Source organism: Typopeltis vanoorti, chromosome 3, assembly GCF_054136105.1.
Source record: "Typopeltis vanoorti isolate ZY-2024b chromosome 3, IOZ_Tvanoo_1.0, whole genome shotgun sequence".
Classification (NCBI taxonomy): Eukaryota; Metazoa; Arthropoda; class Arachnida; order Uropygi; family Thelyphonidae; genus Typopeltis; species Typopeltis vanoorti.
Window position 1 is genome coordinate 44,775,001 of NC_143551.1, and position 21,355 is coordinate 44,796,355.

The 21,355-nt window shown below is 35.4% G+C and overlaps 1 protein-coding gene across 1 annotated transcript in view; it reads left to right on the forward strand.

Moving 5' to 3' along the window:
- The window catches only part of LOC150108089 (nuclear pore membrane glycoprotein 210-like), a 205,633-nt gene that overhangs the window by 70,479 nt on the left and 113,799 nt on the right, over positions 1-21,355 (forward strand). Inside the window, exon 3 of the mRNA XM_090415973.1 lies at positions 15,602-15,733. Within this exon, the coding sequence (XP_090272099.1) occupies positions 15,602-15,733 (132 nt within the window). The remainder of the gene's footprint in view (positions 1-15,601; positions 15,734-21,355) is intronic.

The following is a 21,355-nucleotide window of genomic DNA, read 5'->3' on the forward strand; positions in this document are numbered from 1 at the left end:
AGAAGATTTGTAATGTCGGTGGATTCATCTACCTGCAACGCATAATAATGACTCTTACGTATATCGGATAACAATGTTTGTTTTATATTTTCAGCCATTTCAGTGATTCTTCGACGAACAGTGCTATTTGAAAGGCAAATCCGATCAAAAGATCTTTTTGCATTATCTTCGATCATAATTTCCGCTGTTATTTTTGCTGCAGGCTTGGAAAAAGTTTCACCAATTGTTTCTGCTGCACCACTTTTTGCTATTAATAGCAACACACAATATGAAGCCTTCATATTTTCACCTCCTGACATGATCGACATCACTTTTTGAGATTCTTTTAAATTTTTTAGTTTATTTTGAAAAAATTCGACAGGTTTGTCCTTGCATTCATTATGTTTCTATTCAAAATGGCGATTTAAATTACATGGTTTCATGCTTTTATTTTTTAAAGTTTCACCGCAAATTACACCTAACGGAATAGGTTCCTCTTCATTTCCCGTGCATGAAAATCCACCTTTCAAGTAATTTATATCGTACTTACGAAGTTTTCTCATTTTCTTCCTAGTTGGTTCTTTAGAGATGTCAGACGACACACACTTATCAATTTCAGTTGATCCAGATGCAATATCAACATTTTCTTGTTGCTGACAGCTACTTGTATCTACTATGTTCCTCTCTTTTGCGCATTTTAAAAATCCAGTTTTTAACCAGTGATCCATACTTAAGAATTTGAAAGCTAAAAAAAATTACCGTATTTAACGAACAGTCCTCCAAAAAATGGCTAGTGAAAGCAGAACTTGAAACAGACAGCAAGGGTATGCAAGTAGAGATAAAGCAGCTGTGACGACGTTCATATGATTGGTGTGGTATTAACAAAAGATCGTGCTACTAATTGACAAAGGCAGGCCCACAGTTCAGTTGAAATGCTAATTCTCTTCAACCGAATTCCTTATATAATATCTGAAACACATTCACTATATATTTCTTAGTTTTAATACGTTCACTCAAACAAAACCATATGTTGCCGGTGCACCAGATGGTTTTGATTGTCTACTATACAGCATTTCATATGGGAGGGGTCATGCGATTCATTAGTTAGTAGTGCCGTTTTTATCCCAGTTGTCACTAATTGCACTGTTTGTTGAGAAACATATTACACAGCCTGCAGATGTCTCTGTACCTTATTCAGTGATACAATAGGAACAGTGTACGATCTCAAACTTAAATTTTATTCCATGCATTAATGATGCATAGCCGAAAATTGTCACGGACCCCCTGAAGACCTTTCGCTGAACCCCGGGGGGGTCCGCATACCACACTTTGAGAAACACTTTTCTAGAGAATAGGATGGCTATGCTCTTCAGGGCAATTCACTTGGAGTCACCATTTGGAGAAATATTGTTCGATTAGCAGTAGGTTTTCTTGCAGTTTCTTGATGGCTAGGTGAGGCTTTAAAAATCTGGCCAATATCTAATATCATCAGCATATAGAGCTTTAATTGAAGATAATGGGTTGTGCTGTATACAAGTATAAGGAGAACAGGATTGGTGCTAGTAAGGATCCTTGTGGAACTCCAGCCAAGATACGTTTTTGTGTCGAGACTACCCCCACACATCCTGACTTGCATTTGCCTATCGTAGAGGTATGCCTTTATAAGATGAATGATTTTGATTGGTACACCAGATGATATCAGTTTGTATAGCAAACCATAATGCCAAACCTTGTCATATGCACTGGCCATGTCAAGGAAAACAGCCCCAGTGCATTGACACCAGTTAAAACCCGTGATGATGTGTTTCACTAATCTGTGTATTTGTTGCATGGTGCTATGCGATTGTCGGAAGCCAAACTGCTCCTCAGGCAGGATATTTAGTCGGAGTACTGAATCTTGGAATCTGGTAAAAATTACTTTCTTGGCAATTTTGCCGAGATTTGAGATGAGGCTGATTGGTCTGTAATTTTGAAGCAATCTGAGATCTTTTCCAGGTTTATGGATCGGTATTATGTCCACCAGTTTCCAGTATGAAGGGAAATGTTTGTAGTGAAGGATGGAGTTAATACCAAGGTCCTTATAAGGACTGGCTTAAAGGAGCGAAGCAAGAATGCTTTTCATCTTCCCCGTTATCTGTAGAGGACAGTGTAGGGATGTTGTTATTGAGCTATTAAAGCTCTGATCATGGCTGGAGGGTAACAGCAATAGCCGAGCCTCAGAACTTCATTGGCTACAGCATTGCCATCAATTACCCTCCAAGGGTCTCAACGTTCTACCAATACCAAGGTTGAAGTAATGCAGAAGTCATATATATCTCATATTCAAGTAGACAAAAAGGTGCTTGACCTTTTTAATAAAAATCTCTGGATGAGAGAAAGATGTAGAAAGTTTTTTACCTTGAGTGTAACAACGTTAAAGATACCAAGAAATTTTATATACTTGGTTTTAATTCTTTTTCCCAAGTAAGCAAAACAAAGTTTTGCAACTGAAATATATTCACAGCCTCTATATACAAATAGCTTAGATGTGAATATTTGGGAAAAAGGATTAAAACCAAGTATGTAAAATTTCTTTGTATCTTTAACGTATATTACACCCAAGGTAAAAAAACATTTTACATACATACATATATATACAGGTAATCCTTGTATAACGCAGTACTTATACAACGCGGTTTCAATATAACACCATCTACAAGTTGTAGTAACCCTTTATCTTTTTATATATTTTTCACTCTGTGACTTAAAAATCAAACTTTATCTTCGTTAAATTTGCATCTGCCCGTATTGCGTATGTAGTTATAAGTAGCGAATTTATATTAGGGGAAAATACCCTTTAGCATACATGTACATCAATTGTTTACCATATAAAGTGTTTATTGTTGAAAATTGCCTTCGTTTTTTGACAGGAAAGCACATTAAAAATCATGTGTGTTAATCTCAAGCTGAGCACTATTTTCTGGTGAGTTACATACAATATGTACCTCACCAGAGATTAAAGCTTTTTTTTTATGTAAAATTTATTTTTATAGTAATGGTCATTTATATGGCTTTTGCAATATGGTTCAAAATGAAATTAGTGAATTAATTAATGGAAAAACATTTAAATGAGAAGGAACTGGTACAATTAATAGATGACGTCGAGCCAAATGGCGGGGAAAGTTCTGCCGAAGATTCTGATTGTGATGAATACATTAAAGAATTCAGTTTAAAGAAATTAGCAGACGGATTGGACTTGGCAAGAAAGTTAGGAAGTTATTTTACGCATAATAATCCTGCAATGGAGTGCTCCAGAAAATTCACGAGACAATTGGATATTTGTTTAGTTCCATATTATGAGCTTAATAATAAATTGCAGATAGTGGTAAGCAAGGTCTTATTACTGACTTCTTCATAACTAAACCAGCCGAAGTATGCAATGAGAATTATACAAATGATGTCAAAGAGATTTCAAGTGATGACGACGTCCGACTACTCATAAATAAAGAACATCTACGAAATGTTAATTTTGAAGACAGTGATGACAATTAAAATATGCATTTTTTTTATTTTGCCTAAAACATTTATGCATTATGTACAATTTGTAATTTTTAAAAGTTTATACTGTACTATGTATTTGTTTCATAGTTTGTTTTCTTAACTTACATGAATTACCTGAATTAAATAAAAGTCTTTTTTTTTTGTTGGATATGTCATTGTTGTTTATATAATTAAAAAACACAATTTCGGAACATAATCCTACTTTTTCTATGTGATCTGAGTCTCATATAACATGATTTATATAATGTGGCATTTCTATGGAACCTAACATCCGCATTATACGAGGGTTGCCTGTATATAGTGATATACCATGCCAATGGGTATGCAACTTAGAATCTCCTGATTTTGACTATCTTTGACTGAAAATATCTCTACCCTACTCTGTAATTCTCCTAATGCCATTAACTATTTCAAACTTTTATGTTGATTTTCTTCAGTCTCATTTTCCTTGGCTGGAAATATCTATGCCCTCCTCCATCAATTCAATTTCCATCTCTATTGTTCGAGGTGAACCATGAGGATTGAACATTAGATCAGAAGCTCTGGTTATTGTCTACATTTCTTAAAGGCTAGATGGAGGTCTCCTCCCAGTAATGACTTTTTTTTACATTTTTAAATTAATTTTATCTTTTTGTAATTTTTTTTTTTTTTAACATGGTCTGGAAATCCTGCTGTAGAGACAATGTGTATTTCCATTAAAAAAAAAGGTTTGAGTTGTGTCTAGATCACGGAACATGTGCAGAGAAGCATTTTTTTGTGTGTCTTCCATCCATGAAAGGTCACAAACCTATAGTACGTAAGAACCATGGTGGGCCAAGGATTTTTTTTTGTATTTTTATTTTTTTATTCATTTTTTATGTCGTCCAGAAACTCTGCTCTAGAGACCAAACATTGAATTTTTTCTGGCTTTCAAAGAAGGGGGGGACAGTGATCTTGCACGTGACGATGAAATTCATCTCCCAACTAAGACCAATCGCATACATCCATGCCCATACTGGTATTCGTACCTACAGCCTATTGGTTGGAGAGCAGATATGCTAACTATTCAGCCAATCAGTTTGCTTCACACTTTATTTATTATCAGTGTAATTTAAAATCATTACAATGCTATGTGCATATATATGCCCTCATAAACATCCAGAAAGAGGAACCGTGAACTTGAGAATACAGAATACAGTGTAAAGAATCTAATTGTATCCATGAGTTTACAAAGATTTAGAGACTTTTAAAAAAAATTTCAAAAAAATTGGGGTGCTTAAGGGTCAAAGCTGTATAACTGAGAGGAGACTGCCACATAGCCTTTAAAGGAATGCGGAGAACCGACCAGGGCTTCTGACCTAATGTCCAATCCTCACTTTCTCGTGGTGCACCCAGTTGGGTATCTACTTTGATACTGAACGAACGAGGATGGGCTGGCAATTTGGGATTTAGCCAACCAAATTGTATTCTTATTGGTTAAACCAAAATATAAATTATGGTACAACATGACAAAATTTCATGCCGGCTGGGGCGTCGCCCGGTTAAACAAGGCCCCCGTTGTTTTCGCACGGGAACCAGGGCGAACAGCGAAAAGTCAGCTACTGGAACAAATCTGAAAACAAACCCCAACTCAACATCACCAGAGTTAAAGATCGGTACTATCAACGTAAGAAGCCTGAATGGCAAAGAATTGGAGCTAGCTAAGGAATTAGATAAGTACCAGATCGACATAATAGGGGTGACTGAAACAAAAAAGACCAAAACTGGTGAGATCTTTCTGAGCAATAAATACAAAATGTTATATTCAGGCAATGACAATCAAGGAAAAGAAGGAGTAGCCATAGTATTCAACACAAAATACGAGGCTAATCTTCTTGAATGGTAGTCACTCTCAAGTAGAGTAATGTGGGCAAATATGAGAATGGTGAACTGGACGATGAGACTTATTTGTGCCTATGGTCCCACAGAAGGTTCTACTAAGGTAGAAGTGGAGAATTTTTTGACGCTTTAGAAAAAGCAACTGACACAATGAAAAAGGAAAAGTTGGTCCTTGTTGGGGATCTAAATAGCAGAGTAGGAAATGATTGTGAGACATACAAAAATATTTTGGGAAAATTTGGTGAAAAGAACAAAGCTAATAATAATGGCAAATATCTGTTGGATTTCTGCTCAGGACATGGACTGGTTATTACTAACACCATGTTCCAACATAAAAATGTGCACAAATTCACATGGAGAGAAGAGACTAGGAATAAGAAAAGTCTCATTGACTATGTTATTGTTGATAGTGATGTTTTCTCCCTGGTGCAGGACACCAGAGTGTACAGAGGATTTGAAATTGGAAGTGATCACTATTTAGTCTTGAGCAGGATAAAATTGAATTTCATATTGAAAAGAATAACATGTAAGAAAGTTTTAAAGTGAATAAAAGTTGAGCAGCTCTCAGATGTGAACTGTAGACTAAAATACACAAATATTATTGAAGAAAAAATGAAAGAGTTTGAGAACAGGAATCAAACCTTGGAGATTCAATGGCAAGCCTTGAAGAAAGCCCTGATTGATTCAGCTAGAGAGGCATGAGGTGAAGTTGTCTGCAAGGATAGAAAAATTAGAACTCCATGGTAGACACAGGAAGTTAAAGAGGCAGTGAAGGAAAAGAAGAAAGCATATCAAAAGTTCCTGGCAAATAAGTCAGCTTGTGCTCTTAGAGAATATAGAGACAAATGCAAGAATGCTAAACACTGTGTAAAACTAGCTAAACAAAAGTCATGGGAGGACTTTGGCAAGACTATAGAAAATAAATATCAAGAAGGTGGGAAAATATTCTGGAGGTTGTTGAAGAAGCTTAGGAATAGAGGAAAGAATGCTGTAAAAGGAGTTAGAGATGATAAAGGTGACATGAAAACGGAAGAAAAAGATATCCTTGAAGTATGGAGTAATTACTTTGAAAAACTGCTAAATGAAACAAGCAGTGATGACAGCACAGTGGTAAAAAACACTGACCAGTCATGCAGTCAGGAATATACTTGAAGTAGAAAAAGCCATCAAAGGCTTAAAATGTGGAAAGACAGCAGGAGTAGATGATATTCGACCAGAAATGCTGAAGTATGGTGGTATAAAAGTCTTGCAGTGGCTCCACTGCATAGTTCAGAAAGCCTGGACAGAGGGACGAATTCCCGATGATTGGAGTAGAGCTCTCATAGTATCCATATATAAAAAGGGAAATAAAACTGAATGTGAGAATTACAGAGGTATTTCCCTACTGAGTGTTCCTGGCAAGATCTATGCAAGTATACTTGAGAAACGATTGAGAAGAATTGTGGAAGAAAAGCTGGGTGAAGAACAAGCTGGATTCACGCCAAATAGAGGCTGTCAGGATCAGATTTTCACTTTATGACAGATCGTCGAGAAAGCATGGGAATATATCAAAGATCTATATTTAAGTTTTGTCGATTTGGAAAAGGCATATGACAAGGTGTCAAGAGAGAAGCTATTCAATACGTTGCAGTTATATGGTGTCAATGGGGCATTATATCAAGCAATACTTAGTCTTTATTTGAGTTGTAGGTCAGCATTTAGAATTGAAGGAAGTACAGGAAGATGGTTTAATGTTAAATCTGGTGTGAGACAAGGATGTACATTATCCCCTATGTTATTCATTATCTATATGGATCACATTATGAACGAAAGTGGTATTAAACATGATATCAAAATTGGAGATGTTAATGTCAGCTCTTTGCTTTATGCGGATGATGTTATACTTCTAAATAATTCCACTACAAGTCTGCAAGATTCTCTGACTAAATTGAATAACTGTTTTAATAGATATGGTATGAAGATTAGCAATAAAAAGACAAAGACAATGAAAATAGGCAGAATCATTGAAAATGTCAACTGTGTTGTGAATGGAGAACCTGTGAAAAAAGTGAAACATTTCAGCTACTTAGTCAAGATTTTTAGTCAAGATGGTAAATTAAATATAGTAATAGACAACAGAATCAGCAAAGCTGGTTTGGTGGGAAGTGAATTGAATAAATTTATATGGAATAAGAGAGAAATTAGTCGGAACATTAAATTAGCTGTATACAAAACAGTGTTCAAACCAGTTTTAACTTATGGATCTGAGAGCTGGGTCAGAAGTAAAACACTTGACCAAAGACACTAGAGACCGCAGATATGAGAGTCCTGAGAAAGATTATAGGCGTGAACAGATGTCATTAATGACAATATCATATTAAAAACGAGGATATTAGGAAAGAACTTGTCATTGTCTGCATCCAGGAATGCATTAACAGAGCTAACCTCAATTGGTATGGTCACTTAAACAGAATGGGCAAAGAAAGATTAACAAACCAAGTGTTCTCTGCCAGGTTGGAAGCAAAACGACCCAGAGGAAGACCAAGATATAGGTGGATTGATATGGTACGATGTGCCTTAGATGATTGAAATATAAGATCTGATAATATTGTAGTCTTGACAAGTAACAGACTGATTTGGAGGAAAATTGTATATTGGAAGTTAGTAATGTAATTTTTTTCATATAGTACTATCATATCCTGTATACCCCTTGAGGGTACATGACAGGAATTTGATGATGATGAAAAAAAAAAACAAAAAAGTTCCGTTTTATAAATATCTTGGTGTATATACATGATACCTTGTTTTGGTGAATAGATGTGCGTGTATGTCAGACTGGCAGAAGTTTCGAAATCTGGTACATAAAAAATATAGCAATGTTGAAAACAAAAGAAAAAATTGGAAGAAGAAAGCAGACTCGCGCTCATCCTCAAAGAACATGAGGAAATTAGCAGACATTCTCCATGATTTACTTAGAAGAGAATTAATTTGGCAAATTACTGTTCAAGGAGTCCTCTGAGGTGATTCACTCAAAAGTACATGAAATAGTAACCAAGAAGTGATCCTTAACAGTGTAATAATATCTCTATCTTTTAATTTTATGATTATTGATATTTTTTAAATTATTTGTTATTACGTCGGACTGCGCTGTTGTAATGTCTTTTTCTTATCAGTCGATATATCGAGTTTATCATCGTTGCTTGAGCTAGTTCTTCATGCACAAAACTTGTAATTTTTCTTAATCCTTTAGTCTATTGTTTTACTCCCATCCCCCCTCCCTCTGGAGGTCTTAATTATGCTATTTCACGTGCTCAAAGTGTCGCCACAAGAAAGTTTCTTGTTGGAACCAATTCCTTAATTTACCTTGATGTATTTTTCCTGCATTGATCCTTAAAAATTATTTTTTTTATTTCGACTTCGCTATTAAGGATCACGTAAAAGAATTGCTTTTCTTTCCCTTACATGCAAGAGAAACATTCAGCTAAGTCCGAAAAATATATCTTATTCAAGCAACTCCTAAATCTTATTATCAGTCAGTTGTGTGTGTTACTATTTTCAGGACACAAGGGTTCTATATTTTTATGAGACAGTGCATTGGTAAGACAAGATCAGGCAAGCTATTAACAAAACAAAAAGATTCTAAGACAAAATAAATTACAAAGTTTAAACTGCACATATCAAGTGTCTGGTTCTGACTAATTCAAATAGATAACAATGGAGACAGTACAAATCACTTGTCTAATTCTCCACACAATCATATAAGCATTTTTGCTTAAGCTTTAAGACAAAGGCAATATATATTCACATAACTCTTCAGACACGTGGATAGAAGAGGCATAACTTAATCTACATTCAATTTTTACATTACACAACATTAGCAATTTCCTTAGAACTCTATATATTGCTTATTCAATTTAAACAGAAGGACAGCTTTCCGACTTCACTAATACTTTCTTTGTGAATAGACAATAGAACCAACATTCATCGCTTAAATTTCACAATCTAGGAACTTTTATATAAATCATCTTACTTACAATCTTGCCAGGTTATTACATATAGGCCTAAATTCTAAGGTATACGGGCACATTCTGCTTCTGAAAAATTTCCGATCGGGTACTAGTTTACAACAGCAATTATACAGCACACACATAGATCATCAAAGAATCATACGGTAGTACATTTCAAAAGGATCATCTCCGCTGATATCTAACTTCCCTTCATCGTCGGAACTCTTGATCGCAGAATGCAACTCCCCATCCTCAGAAAAAACTTGGCACACAAATAAAAGTTTGAAATGAGAGCCCCCTTTTTGGCCCGTCAATTTCTGCCTTTTATCTCACTCTCCTGACCTTGGTGCTTCTTCAAATTAGGTCTTCCAGGAGTAGATGATATTCGACCAGAAATGCTGAAGTATGGTGGTATAAAAGTCTTGCAGTGGCTCCACTGCATAGTTCAGAAAGCCTGGACAGAGGGACGAATTCTGTCCAGAAATACTGGAGGGTTTTCTCCGCCACCCATGCCATCACTGGGTTTTGGCAGGAAAACTCATAATCCCCGTGACCTTCACGATTGTCGCTAGCCCTAGGTCTGTTTGCCTAATCCTGTCTGAGCTTCTTTTTTGTTACAATTCTGGTGGTTCTTATTTAAACATTCTAATAATTTGTTAGAATGTCACCAGATTTAATACAGTGAAGTGAGTTATTCCTTATTTTAATTACAAGTATTTTATGTAAATTTTATTTCCCAAGTAAAATAGACTCAGAAAAAAAATTCATTTTTTTTTCTATACAAGATTTTCAAAGGCCTACTCTGCCTCAAAAAATTTTTTTCACAAAGAAATTTTTCTTAACCTCTTGCCTGCACATTTTCTGCAGAAGACATGACTAATTTCACCTTTTTTGTTTCCTTCCTTTGCCCTAAGTAGTACCGCATTTGAACATATTCTCTATTTTCATCATTAAACTTATTTCTCTTTGCTGAAGGCCTAAATTAAGAGCCATTAAACTAAACATAAAGCTTGCAAAATCTGTTAGTAAGTGTGCAGCATCTGTAGCAATAGATAAACACCGAGCTAACAATCCTCCCACTGCTTCTCTTATCGTAAAAAGAAAATAGAGGATACTGGCAAAATTACACCTCGGTTGGGCTTGTTTATCAACCCTATTTACTCTGCCTGTTCCACTTCGGTTGGTTATAAGAATTTTTGAATCTTCTAGGTCTCTCAATCATGTTTATCTCGATTGTACTCTGCTTTCTTTCCTCTAAAGGTTTCTTCCATTTCTTTTTGATCATTTACCAGCTCGATGTTCGAGATATAGTAGGCTTCATTTAGTTCCTCCGAGTGACTGTTCCCTTCAGATGATTGACTTAATGAAAAGTCAGTGTGGTCAATAAGACATTCCTCGTTATTTCTCTCAGTCTGTTCAGTAAGCTTGACCTTATTGTCACTCTTTGGTTCTCTCTCGTCACGTGTTCTCTCTACTCGATTCTTTAAAACATTGTTCTCCTTTCCTGAACGTTTGTTATCCATCAGGAAAATCTCATTTCTAGAAAATTGCAAGAGAACTTGTATTTCTCTAGAAAGTCAGTTCCTAAAATTATTTGTACGCTCAGGCAAGATGTCCTAGGGAGGACCAATAACTCTTGCGAGACACACAAATTGAATTTGGGCAAGTATAATCTACTTTTTACTCTTTGTTGCACATATCTAGGATATTGAAATTCCCGATAGTTTAATTGGTCTCTTCAGTTCAGTTATACCCCTCCATACATGGGATTTTATTCTTTGAAAAAAACTTCCAGTTATGACAGAGACCTGGGAACCAGTATCTCATAAAATGTCACAAGGTATTCCTTGAACCTTTCCCCGTAATGTCATTTTTGACTTCCTTGGGTATTCTCTTATCTTGTTCTCTTTTCCATAGTCTGTTTGCATTACCCTGACGAGTATGCACAAGATTAGACATGTACTAGCATTTCTGTTGGAGGGTCTCTTATTTCTAAGACAGTTGCAAGCCATGTACCCATATTTGTCACACAAAACATTTGGGAGGTTCTTTTCTATTCTTTGCCTCGTTATTGCCCTCTTTTTGAGGTGGAGTTAATTCAGAGGTCTTTACTGTTAGTTCCTCCAACTGCTTAATAACTGCATCAAGTCGCTCCATCATAGACTTATGTAAGCCTTTCTACTTCTTGTCTGATTATTGATTGTATTCCTCCATGTTAGTAGGTCTTATTTCCTTCGGGAGAGTTATCTCACTGTCAGTTATTTGTTTAATGTTGAACGAATTTTCTTGTTTCCCCTCTTTTTCTTTACGATCTTTAATTTGCTTTCACTTACCCTTGCTCGAGTCCTTTTCACACCTACTTTCACAAGAGGATCATTTGCCTTTTTAATTACATTAATTTGGTTGTTAATAGAAGCGGGACAAATGTCTCCAAGCTTCTCTCTCTCTCCTTCACAGCGAGATAACATTCATCAAGATTTGTGATCCTCTTTTTGTAAGCAGTCTCCTTCATTTCTTCCTTGACTCCTAATCTAAATTGGTGGAATACCACCCAGTCAAGGTGAGGTTTATCTTCCTTGGAGATGCTTAGACTGCAGTTGTCAGTAGTCTGTTGTAAAAATCTATCATTCTTTCTTATCCTGAGCACACCTCTGCAATTTCCAAAGGTTAGGGCTCAAGCTTCTTACTTTGGAGAACTGGGAAATCAAGGTTTCCTTAAACTTTGTGTATTTCAAGGTGTCCCTAAGTATTGGGGATGAATACAGGAAGTTCTTGGCCTTCAAGTTTGCTCCTAAGTAGAATTAACAGTTGGAAGTCTGACCACCTTCCAACCTTTCTTAGCTCTTTTACGAAGCTAAAGAATGCTAACACATCTTCATTTTCATCACCAGAAAATTGCGGGATGACAAGTTGAGGGATAACTGTACGGAAAAATTCTACGTCATCCATTTTTGCATTATTTTTTATTTTTATTTATATATTTTTTTTATGTTGGGCCCATGTACGAGTGGTTGGCTGATCAACCTATAGTACTTTAGTACCGTATATGGGTAGTGGGATGGGAAAGGAGGAACTTGTTAACATTCGATTTAAAAACCTGTATATTGTATTCCTTGGGAAATACATCAGGGGGAAGACTGTTCCAGAGTACAGCAGTAGCAGGAATGGAGGAGGAAAAGAAACTTGTTCTGTGGGTTTCGAGGTGTACTGTGAAGGGATGTTGGGAGGTGGCTGTACATGTTCCAATGGGTTTAGTACAGAGTGGGGGAATTATTGATGTTGTTTCAGATGAGCATTTTTCATGAAAATATTTGTAGAATATACAAATTGCATAGACTAAATGTCTATGTGAAAGTGGGGGAGTGAGTCAGTAAGAGATGGATCATTTATCAGTCTAATTGCTCTCCTCTGTATTGAGTCAAGCATTTTGAGGGAGCTTTTAGGAGCCCCACTCCAAATGTGAGAACAGTATTTGAAACCTGGGCGGATTTGCAATTTGTATAAGGTTAACAGCTGTCTTGAAGTGAAGTAACGTCTTGAGCAAAAGAGAAAGCCTAGTTTTTTGGAAGCTGAGGATGCAATAGAAAGTTATTTGATTGGTCAACACTTGTAACTTCACAATCCATAATTATTTATCAAAAAATTTTCTCAAAGTTAACAATTGTAACTGCCTGACCTGTTACCAAAACTGTCTCAAAAATCCACAATATTTTCTGTGTTATTAAGGGGATTTAAATCCTGTGGGCTGCACCATTATAATAATATCTATATCTTTTAATTTTATGATTATTAATATTATTATTTATTATTACATCGGTCTTATCAGTCGTAATACTGAGTTCATTGTCATTACTTGAGCTAGTTCTTCATGCACAAAACTTGTGATTATTGTTAATCCTTTTAATCTATTGTTTTTCTCCCCCCCCTTTCTCAAGGTTGTAAGTATGCTATTTCATGTGCTGTTAGTGTAGACACAAGAAAAGCTTCTGGTTGAAACCAATTCCTTAATCTACCTTGCTGTATTTTTCTTGCATTGATCCTTAAAAATTTTTTTTTTTTTCGACTGTGCCATTAAGGATTGCTTAAAACAATTGTCTTTCTTTCCCTTACATGCAAGATAAACATTCAACTAAGCACTAAAAATCTCTTAAAGCAAGTAGTTCAAGCAACTCCTAAATCTTATTGTCAGTCAGTCGTGGCTATCACTATTCTCAGGACACATAGGTTCTATATTAGAAATAATTTTTTTCTATATCGATTTTACATAGGAATTAAAATTGACATAAAATACTTGTAATTAAATTAATGTAACAACTCACTTTATTGTATTGAATCTGGTAACAAATTGTTAGAAATGCTTAAATAAGAATCAATAAAATTGTAACAAAAGAATAAGCCCAGACAGGATTAGACAAATAGACCTAATGCTAGCGACAGTCGCGAAGATCACTGGATTACGATTTTTCCTGCCATAACCCAGCTATAGTGTGGGTGGTGGAGAAAAACCTTCCAGTAAATCCATTAAATCCTGGAGACTTAATTCGAAGAAGGGCCAAGATCGGGAGAGTCAGATAAAAGGAGAGATTGAGGGGCCAAAGGGTGCTCTCGTTTCGAAGTTTTATTTGTGTGCCAAGTCTTTTCTGAGGACAGGGAGAGTCGCATTTCGTGATCAGTCAGTTCCGATGATGGGAAGTCAGATATCAGCGGAGATGGTCCTTTTGAAATGTACTACTGTATGATCCTTCGATGATCTATGTGTGTGCTGTGTAATTGCTGTCATAAACTAGTACCTGATCAGAAATTTTTGGAAGAAGCAGAATGTGCCCATATACCTTAGGATCTAGGACTATATGTAATAAGCAGGCAAGATTGTAAGTAAGATGATTTATGTAAAAATTCATAGAATGTGAAATTTAAGCGACGAATGTTCGTTCTATTTTCTATTAACATAGAAAGTATTAGTGAAGTCAGAAAGCCATACTTCTAATTGAATGTGAATAAGCAGTATATAGAGTTCTAAGGAAATTGCTAATGTTGTGTAATGTAAAAAAATTGAATGTAGATTAAGTTATGCCTCTTCTATCCACGTGTCTGAAGAGTTATGTGAATATGTATTGTCTTTGTCTTAAAGCTTAAGTGAAAATGCTTATATGATCATGTGAAGAATTAGACACATGATTTGTATTGTCTCCATTGTTATCTAGTTGAATTAGTCAGAACCAGACACTTGATATGTGCAGTTTAAACTTTGTAATTTATTTTGTCTTAGAATCTTTGTTTTGTTAATAGCTTGCCTGATCTTGTCTTACCAATGCACTGTCTCATAAAAATATAGAACCCGTGTGTCCTGAAAATAGTAATAGTCACAACTGACTGATAAGATTTAGGAGTTGCTTGAATTAAACTTTGATAAACTATCAAATATTGAAAAATATTTAAGATATATTTTTCATGCTTAGCTGAATGTTTCTCTTGCACGTAAGGAAAAGAAAAGCAATTCTTTTACACGATCCTTAATGGCGCAGTGGAAATAAAAAATTAATTTTTAAGGATCAATGCAGTAAAAATACAGCAAGGTAGATGATTAAGGAATTGGTTCCAACCAGAAGCTTATCTTCTGCCTACACTTTGAGCACATGAAATAGCATATGTAAGACCTTCAGAGGAAGGGGCGGGGAGAGTAAAACAGTACACTAAAGGATTAAGAAAAATTACAAGTTTTGTGCATGAAGAACTAGCTCAAGCAATGACGATAAACTTGGTATTATGACTGATAAGAAAAAGCCATTACAAAGGCGCAGTCTGATGCAATAAATAATGACATAATAAATAATTAAATTAATATCATCATTAAAATAAAGGATAGATATTATCATCCTATGCCAATAATCAAAGTTTACACAACAGTGTGGAGACTGAATGCAACGTGACTAATGATACTTGTGATTGAACTATCATTTCCAGTCTTTTTGATTTATAGATATTAGCAGCTGTTGGAAAATGTTTTTTTTTTTTTTTTTACTTGTGTTAAGCAATCTCCTGAAGATGCTGTCAGTCATATAGACAGCGAAACATGTTGAGGAAATACATCTAGTATAAATAAGAAACATATATGAGGTAAAACGGTTATCTATTATTGGCTGTTAACAAAATTTTAATTTAAGTGTGCATGTGTGTATGTGAGAAAAAGAGGTAGAGGTATATTTTAATATATTTATTTGTTCCCAAATTCCATTTAGCATCTGGGCAGATCATAAGGTGTGATGTCATTGTTGATGCTATTCATTCCATTGAAATTGTCACCACTACTCGAATCTTGTTTTTGGAAGATGCACCTGAAGTGTTTGAAGTCCAAGCAAAAAATGACCAGGGTAATGCAGTAAATTGTAAATTATATTAAAATAAATCTTTTTGTTTTTTTTATGCCTATTGCAATTAATCATTTCAGTTCAGACAGTGGGGATTTCAAAAAAAAAAATAAAATAAATATAAAATAAAATAAAGCCTGTGTGCTGAGGATGCAGTCAGATTTAGCCCTTTCAGGCACTGCTTGATTAATTCTTTGCACTGTTGATTCTTCTGATATGAAGTTTTTCATGTTAGAAGAATCAGCTGCTTTCTTAGTTTATTATAGTCACTTGCCTTATAATGCCATATATTCCTCTTCCCTATCAAAATTGAAACTGCATGAGTTTGTATTTCAATGAAATTGAGTTATTTGGTTATTCTAGGTGTTAGATGGGAGGGGGGGGTAAATAAACCTAATAAAAACTAGTTAAACCTGTAAAATATTTAATGAAATTGCATTTTTATTACATGTGTTGTATATGAAACTTTTATATATTTGCTATATGAAATGTTTATTAAAAATTCAGGTATTCAGAGAGTGCTCTTTTTCCCATTTTGTACTTTATGCTGCAGGTCCTATGTTGATTATACGGGCCTGCTTTTTTTTTGCATATTCCATTTATACATGTAGTGGAATAGGGATGGTACACAACAGCATTGCATATTGGCACCTTTATTAACAGTGATGTGACATAGGTATGGAGCACATTTAGAATTTTTTAGCATTCACAAATTTTTTTACAGGTTTATCTAGTATGCAAATACTAGATAAACCTGTAAAATACTAATAATGGCCCCAAATCGCAAGAGTTGGAGTATGCCAAAGGGAAGCTGCAAAGTGTTTCCTTTTAAGTGAAAAGATGAATGTTCTCGATTTCATAAAATAATAAATAAATAATAATAAAAAAAATTTATGCTGAGGTTGCTAAGATTCCATTCATGTTCATATATCTTTTATGGCAGTATATTGTTATAATTGTACTATTTTATTATTGTTGTTAATCTCTTACTGTGCCTGATATAGGAAAAAAACATAGTATATATAGGGTTCGTTACTGTCCACGGTTTCGGGTATCCACTGAGTATAATAAGTAAAAATATTAGTAAATATATATATGTATATATTTTTTCCATATCCCTTTTAATATTCAATTTAATGTTTCCTACTAGTAAAGAATGAGTACTGGCACCTATTGTTCGCACGCACACACACACACCTCTGTGAATAGATATGCCCCAAATCATTGATTCATTTTTGAGAAAACTAAAACAGCTCACCTCAAAGCTCCAAAAAAAAGATGTGGAGAACAAATAAAAATTTGGAATTTTTATGAGGTTCTCTTGATTATCTTCATTAAATTCCCAATATGTATCCTCAGTAAATGTGCAGAATATTATGATAGTACTACATAAAAAATTTACATCATTACCATCTTCCTATCAATTGTTTTCCTCTAAATTAATCTGTTATCTGACGGGACTCCAATATCAGATCTTATATTTCATTCTTCTAAGGCACCCTTTTACTGTATCAGTCCACTGAGATTATGCTCTTCCATCTTGACAAAAATATTTCTGCTAACTATTCCTCTCCCATTCTGTTGTCACCTAAACAAGCTACCACCACTAGCTCTGCTCACACATTCCAGAATGCTAACAATGTCAAGTTCCTTCCTAACATACTCATTTTTAATATGATTCTTGATCTGTCCTTCCAGATTTGTCTAAAATCTGGAAGGATAGATCTATCTCCACAGGAACAAAGTTGAGGATTCATTCTGGATGTAGTTGTTTTTCCAACAGTGACTTATGGATGATGACTTGGAACCTAAAGAAGTCTGATAAGAAAAGGATAGCTGTTTTTGAGATGTGGTGTTACAAAAGGCTGTTGAGGATATATACTGAAAGGTGGACAAACAGATAGGTGCTAAAAAGAATCGGTAGAATTTTAAGGCCTCTTAAGGATATTAACAGAAGAAAATTGAAATACTTTGGACACAGAGGGAGGACTTCTCAAAACAGTAATAGAAGATAAAGTTCTGGAGAAAGAGGAAGAGGTGGACTGTCAATGAGATTGATGGTATGTCTGGAGTGACTGATCTTCAGAGAGTCGAAGTTTCCAGTAAAGCATACAACAGGACTACCTGGTGAAGATTGGTGTGGCACATCACATATAGAGCATTACTTCCAGATTACCTGACCCTTAGCTCATTAACAGTATCCCTAAACCTATAGTATATGAGTACTCTTGGTGAGCTAAGGATAGACATGAATTTTTGTTATGTGAATCTCACCTGAAAAAGGTGAAATTGACATAAAATAAATTGAAACATGCAATATATTTCTGTCATGCTTTATTATTATCAAACCTCCATAGAATTAAAAAAAAAGGCTCATTGCAGGAGGTCGTCCCCCCCCTCTCTCTCTCTCTCTCACACACATATACACAGTTTCTCATACCACTCCTTAAATATGTTCACCATCTCTGTGCTCGCTACACTCTTGGGCAGTGTATTCCAATCACTCACCACTCTCCATTTAAAAATCCTGCTCCTCAACCCCCTTCTTCACATTCTCATTATATAGCTTCCAGGAATGACCTCTTGTTCTCTCCCTGTCACTCATTCTATGCAAAACCTTCTTCACATTAATCTGGTAATAACTCCTTACAACTTATGTCTCAATCATATCCCCCCCTCTCCTCTTATCCACCAGTTTCTGCAAGTTGCATTTAATCAATCTGTATGTTTTTGAGTATGTTTACATACTCAACATTCCAGAGACAAGAAACCAATTTAGTCAATTGTCTCTGGACCCTTTTCAAGACATCTTCATTTTTTTGAAAACCAGGTGACCAAATCTGTGCACAATAATACAATGGAACCATAACATCCTTTCTTCTACAAGTCAGAGCCCTCTATATCATTCCCATTATTTGCTGTGCTGTCCTCACAATTTTAGCAATATGTACCCAAAATTTTAGGTCCTTGCCCAGTCACTCCCAAATCTCTCTACCTCTTCCAAGATATTTATACCAATTGTGTACTCTACATTCCATTTTTGCTTCCAAAATTTCAAAACCTTACACTTTGGCCATTCAGCCACTGCATTCAAGTCCTCTTGCAAAGCCACAGCTATGTAAGTGACATTGGTGTGAATATGGTGATATGTAGTTGTTTGCAGATGATGCAAAGTCCCCAACTTTGCATCATCTTCAAACAACTACATATCACCATATTCACACCTCTCAAAATATCATTTACATACAAATTAAACAGTAGTGGGCCAAAAAAAGACCCTTGTTATTGTTCCTCCATACACAACTTATTGTCAGACTGTCTAGCTCCATTCATTTCAGTTTAATTACCAGCTTCATCTTTTTGAAAATCATGTGGCAACTTTTCAAAGGCTTTTGCATAATCTGAATATACTACTGTGTATGCATCACCCTTATCCAGTGCCTTAGTCACCTTGTTATAATAAGTAAGCAGACTGCTAAAACATGATCTTTCTTTAACAAACCTATGCTGACCATCAAAGAGTATTTTTCTATTGTCAACCCAATTCTGATCATATCTTGGTCCTAACTAACCTTTCTAACACTTTAACCTCTACTCCTGCACACAGACTGACCTGTAAATTCAAAGCCTTAGTCTAATAACCTCCCTTTGAATCTGAAAAATTTTGCCCTTTTTCCACTCCTTTGGAACTTGGCCCAAATGTTAAAAGGATATGTAAATGCTCTTAACTCCCTGGAACATTCCCTCAAAACGTCATGAAATAGCAAGACCTACAGTCTTATTAACTTCAGGTTTATTCAATTCCTCATATATATATACCTCCTGCTCACTTACTTACAGTTCCTCATTAAAGTTCTGCATGATGTCACATTCACAAGAATGAAATGCCTTTATGAATTGCTCATTAAATACCTCGACAATATCCTCTGCAGTGGTTACCATTCCACCATTTCCCCAATCAATATCATCCTTCTGCACTCATTCTTTCTTCTACTTGCCATATATTGAAAAAACTCCCTAGCATTTTTTTTAGTCTCATTAGCTAACTGCTGCTCATACTGCACCCCAGGCTACCCTTATCAAGCAAGTCACCTTCCTCGCCTGTTATTAGTACTACTCATTCAACTGGTTGTTATTACCACTCATCTTGTGCTTCTTCCTTAATACATTCTACATTGCATACCTTAGCTCTTGATTCATCTATTTCAAACTTGCTCTAATTAATCTCGTGACCTTTGGAATATATTCTGATATTGCCTCTACCAGATAGTTCTTGACTAGGGCCCAAGCAGCATTGATATACATTCCAGTTCCTCATTCCAAGTTATTGCTGCAAACTGTCTCCTGAGCTTTTCTTAATTACCAGCCTTATAATTCCACGTATATCCCTTTCTAACAGAAGTCGTCATATGACTGGCCACCCTCTAAGTGATCACTCCATGGTCACTTGCCAACTGGTGTTAGATTTGAACACCCCATTTATAATATCATATGATGACATGATCAAATTCAATACCCTTGATCCTCATTTACCGTCTGTTATGTACTCCTAAGGTAATTGTCTCTCAAAAACTCCAGAAATTCATTCCCTTTGCCCCTAGATGCAACCGCTTCACTGCAGTCTATATCACCATAATTAAAGTCACCCATAATGATATAAATTTTATATCTTTTCTTTATTTTTACTTTATCTTTATTTATCTTTCTATCATATTATTATTTTTTTTCTTTGTCAGTTGCTCCTTTACAAAATATTTACTTTCTTTGCCTTTTCGTTTATCAGTTTATTAGCTGCGAACTTAAACTTTTTCTTGCTCTCTCCTTTTTCTGCTGTTAGTTAGACCTCGTGTTGTAGGTCTATCTAATGTAACAGTCCCTGAGCAATCGCACAATGTCAATTAAGAAATTTATCTTAATGACTGCGCCACTTAATTGACCTTTTTATGTTTGAAAGTCAGGGAGAGAAGATGACAAAATTAATTTAACACTTCTATACAAATTCTTTATATGCAAGTCGTGGCTCGTAACTTTATTCTATTTCCCGCAGGCTCGTTATTATTTTCAGGATAGTGCATTGGCTAAGGAATGAGAACCAGGTAGTTACAAAATAAAAACATTTTTTTATCAAACTAAAAGCAACAGAAACTATAGTGCTTTCACTAGCAGAAAAACCTACTTTCCCTTGATATAAAAGTGTCTTCTATGACACATCCTGGCTTACAAGTATGCAAAAGTATTCCAGGAGGGATTACATTCAACTTTCTTCCAATATATTCAAAACTTAAATGACACTAATTCAGACACAATCAACCTGTGAATTAGACATACTCAACAATACATAATTTTCTGTTATTTTGCATTCACTTTTCCTGCTAGTTAACAAGTAACCTCTCTCAATCCTTGACGATTTCGATTATATACACATAACATACTACAACAAATTTATGGCTTACTTGCTAACAATCTCGAGAGGAAAGTCCGACATACATTCTGTTATACACATTGGAACTGGAATGTCCTTCGTCCGATCGTGCTGGGGTTCTGTCGTAGCTACTGGAGCCAAGAGCGAGCTGGCAGCGGTGAACATCGGGCGACGACGGCGGGAAAACGAACCTCCTGGATTTC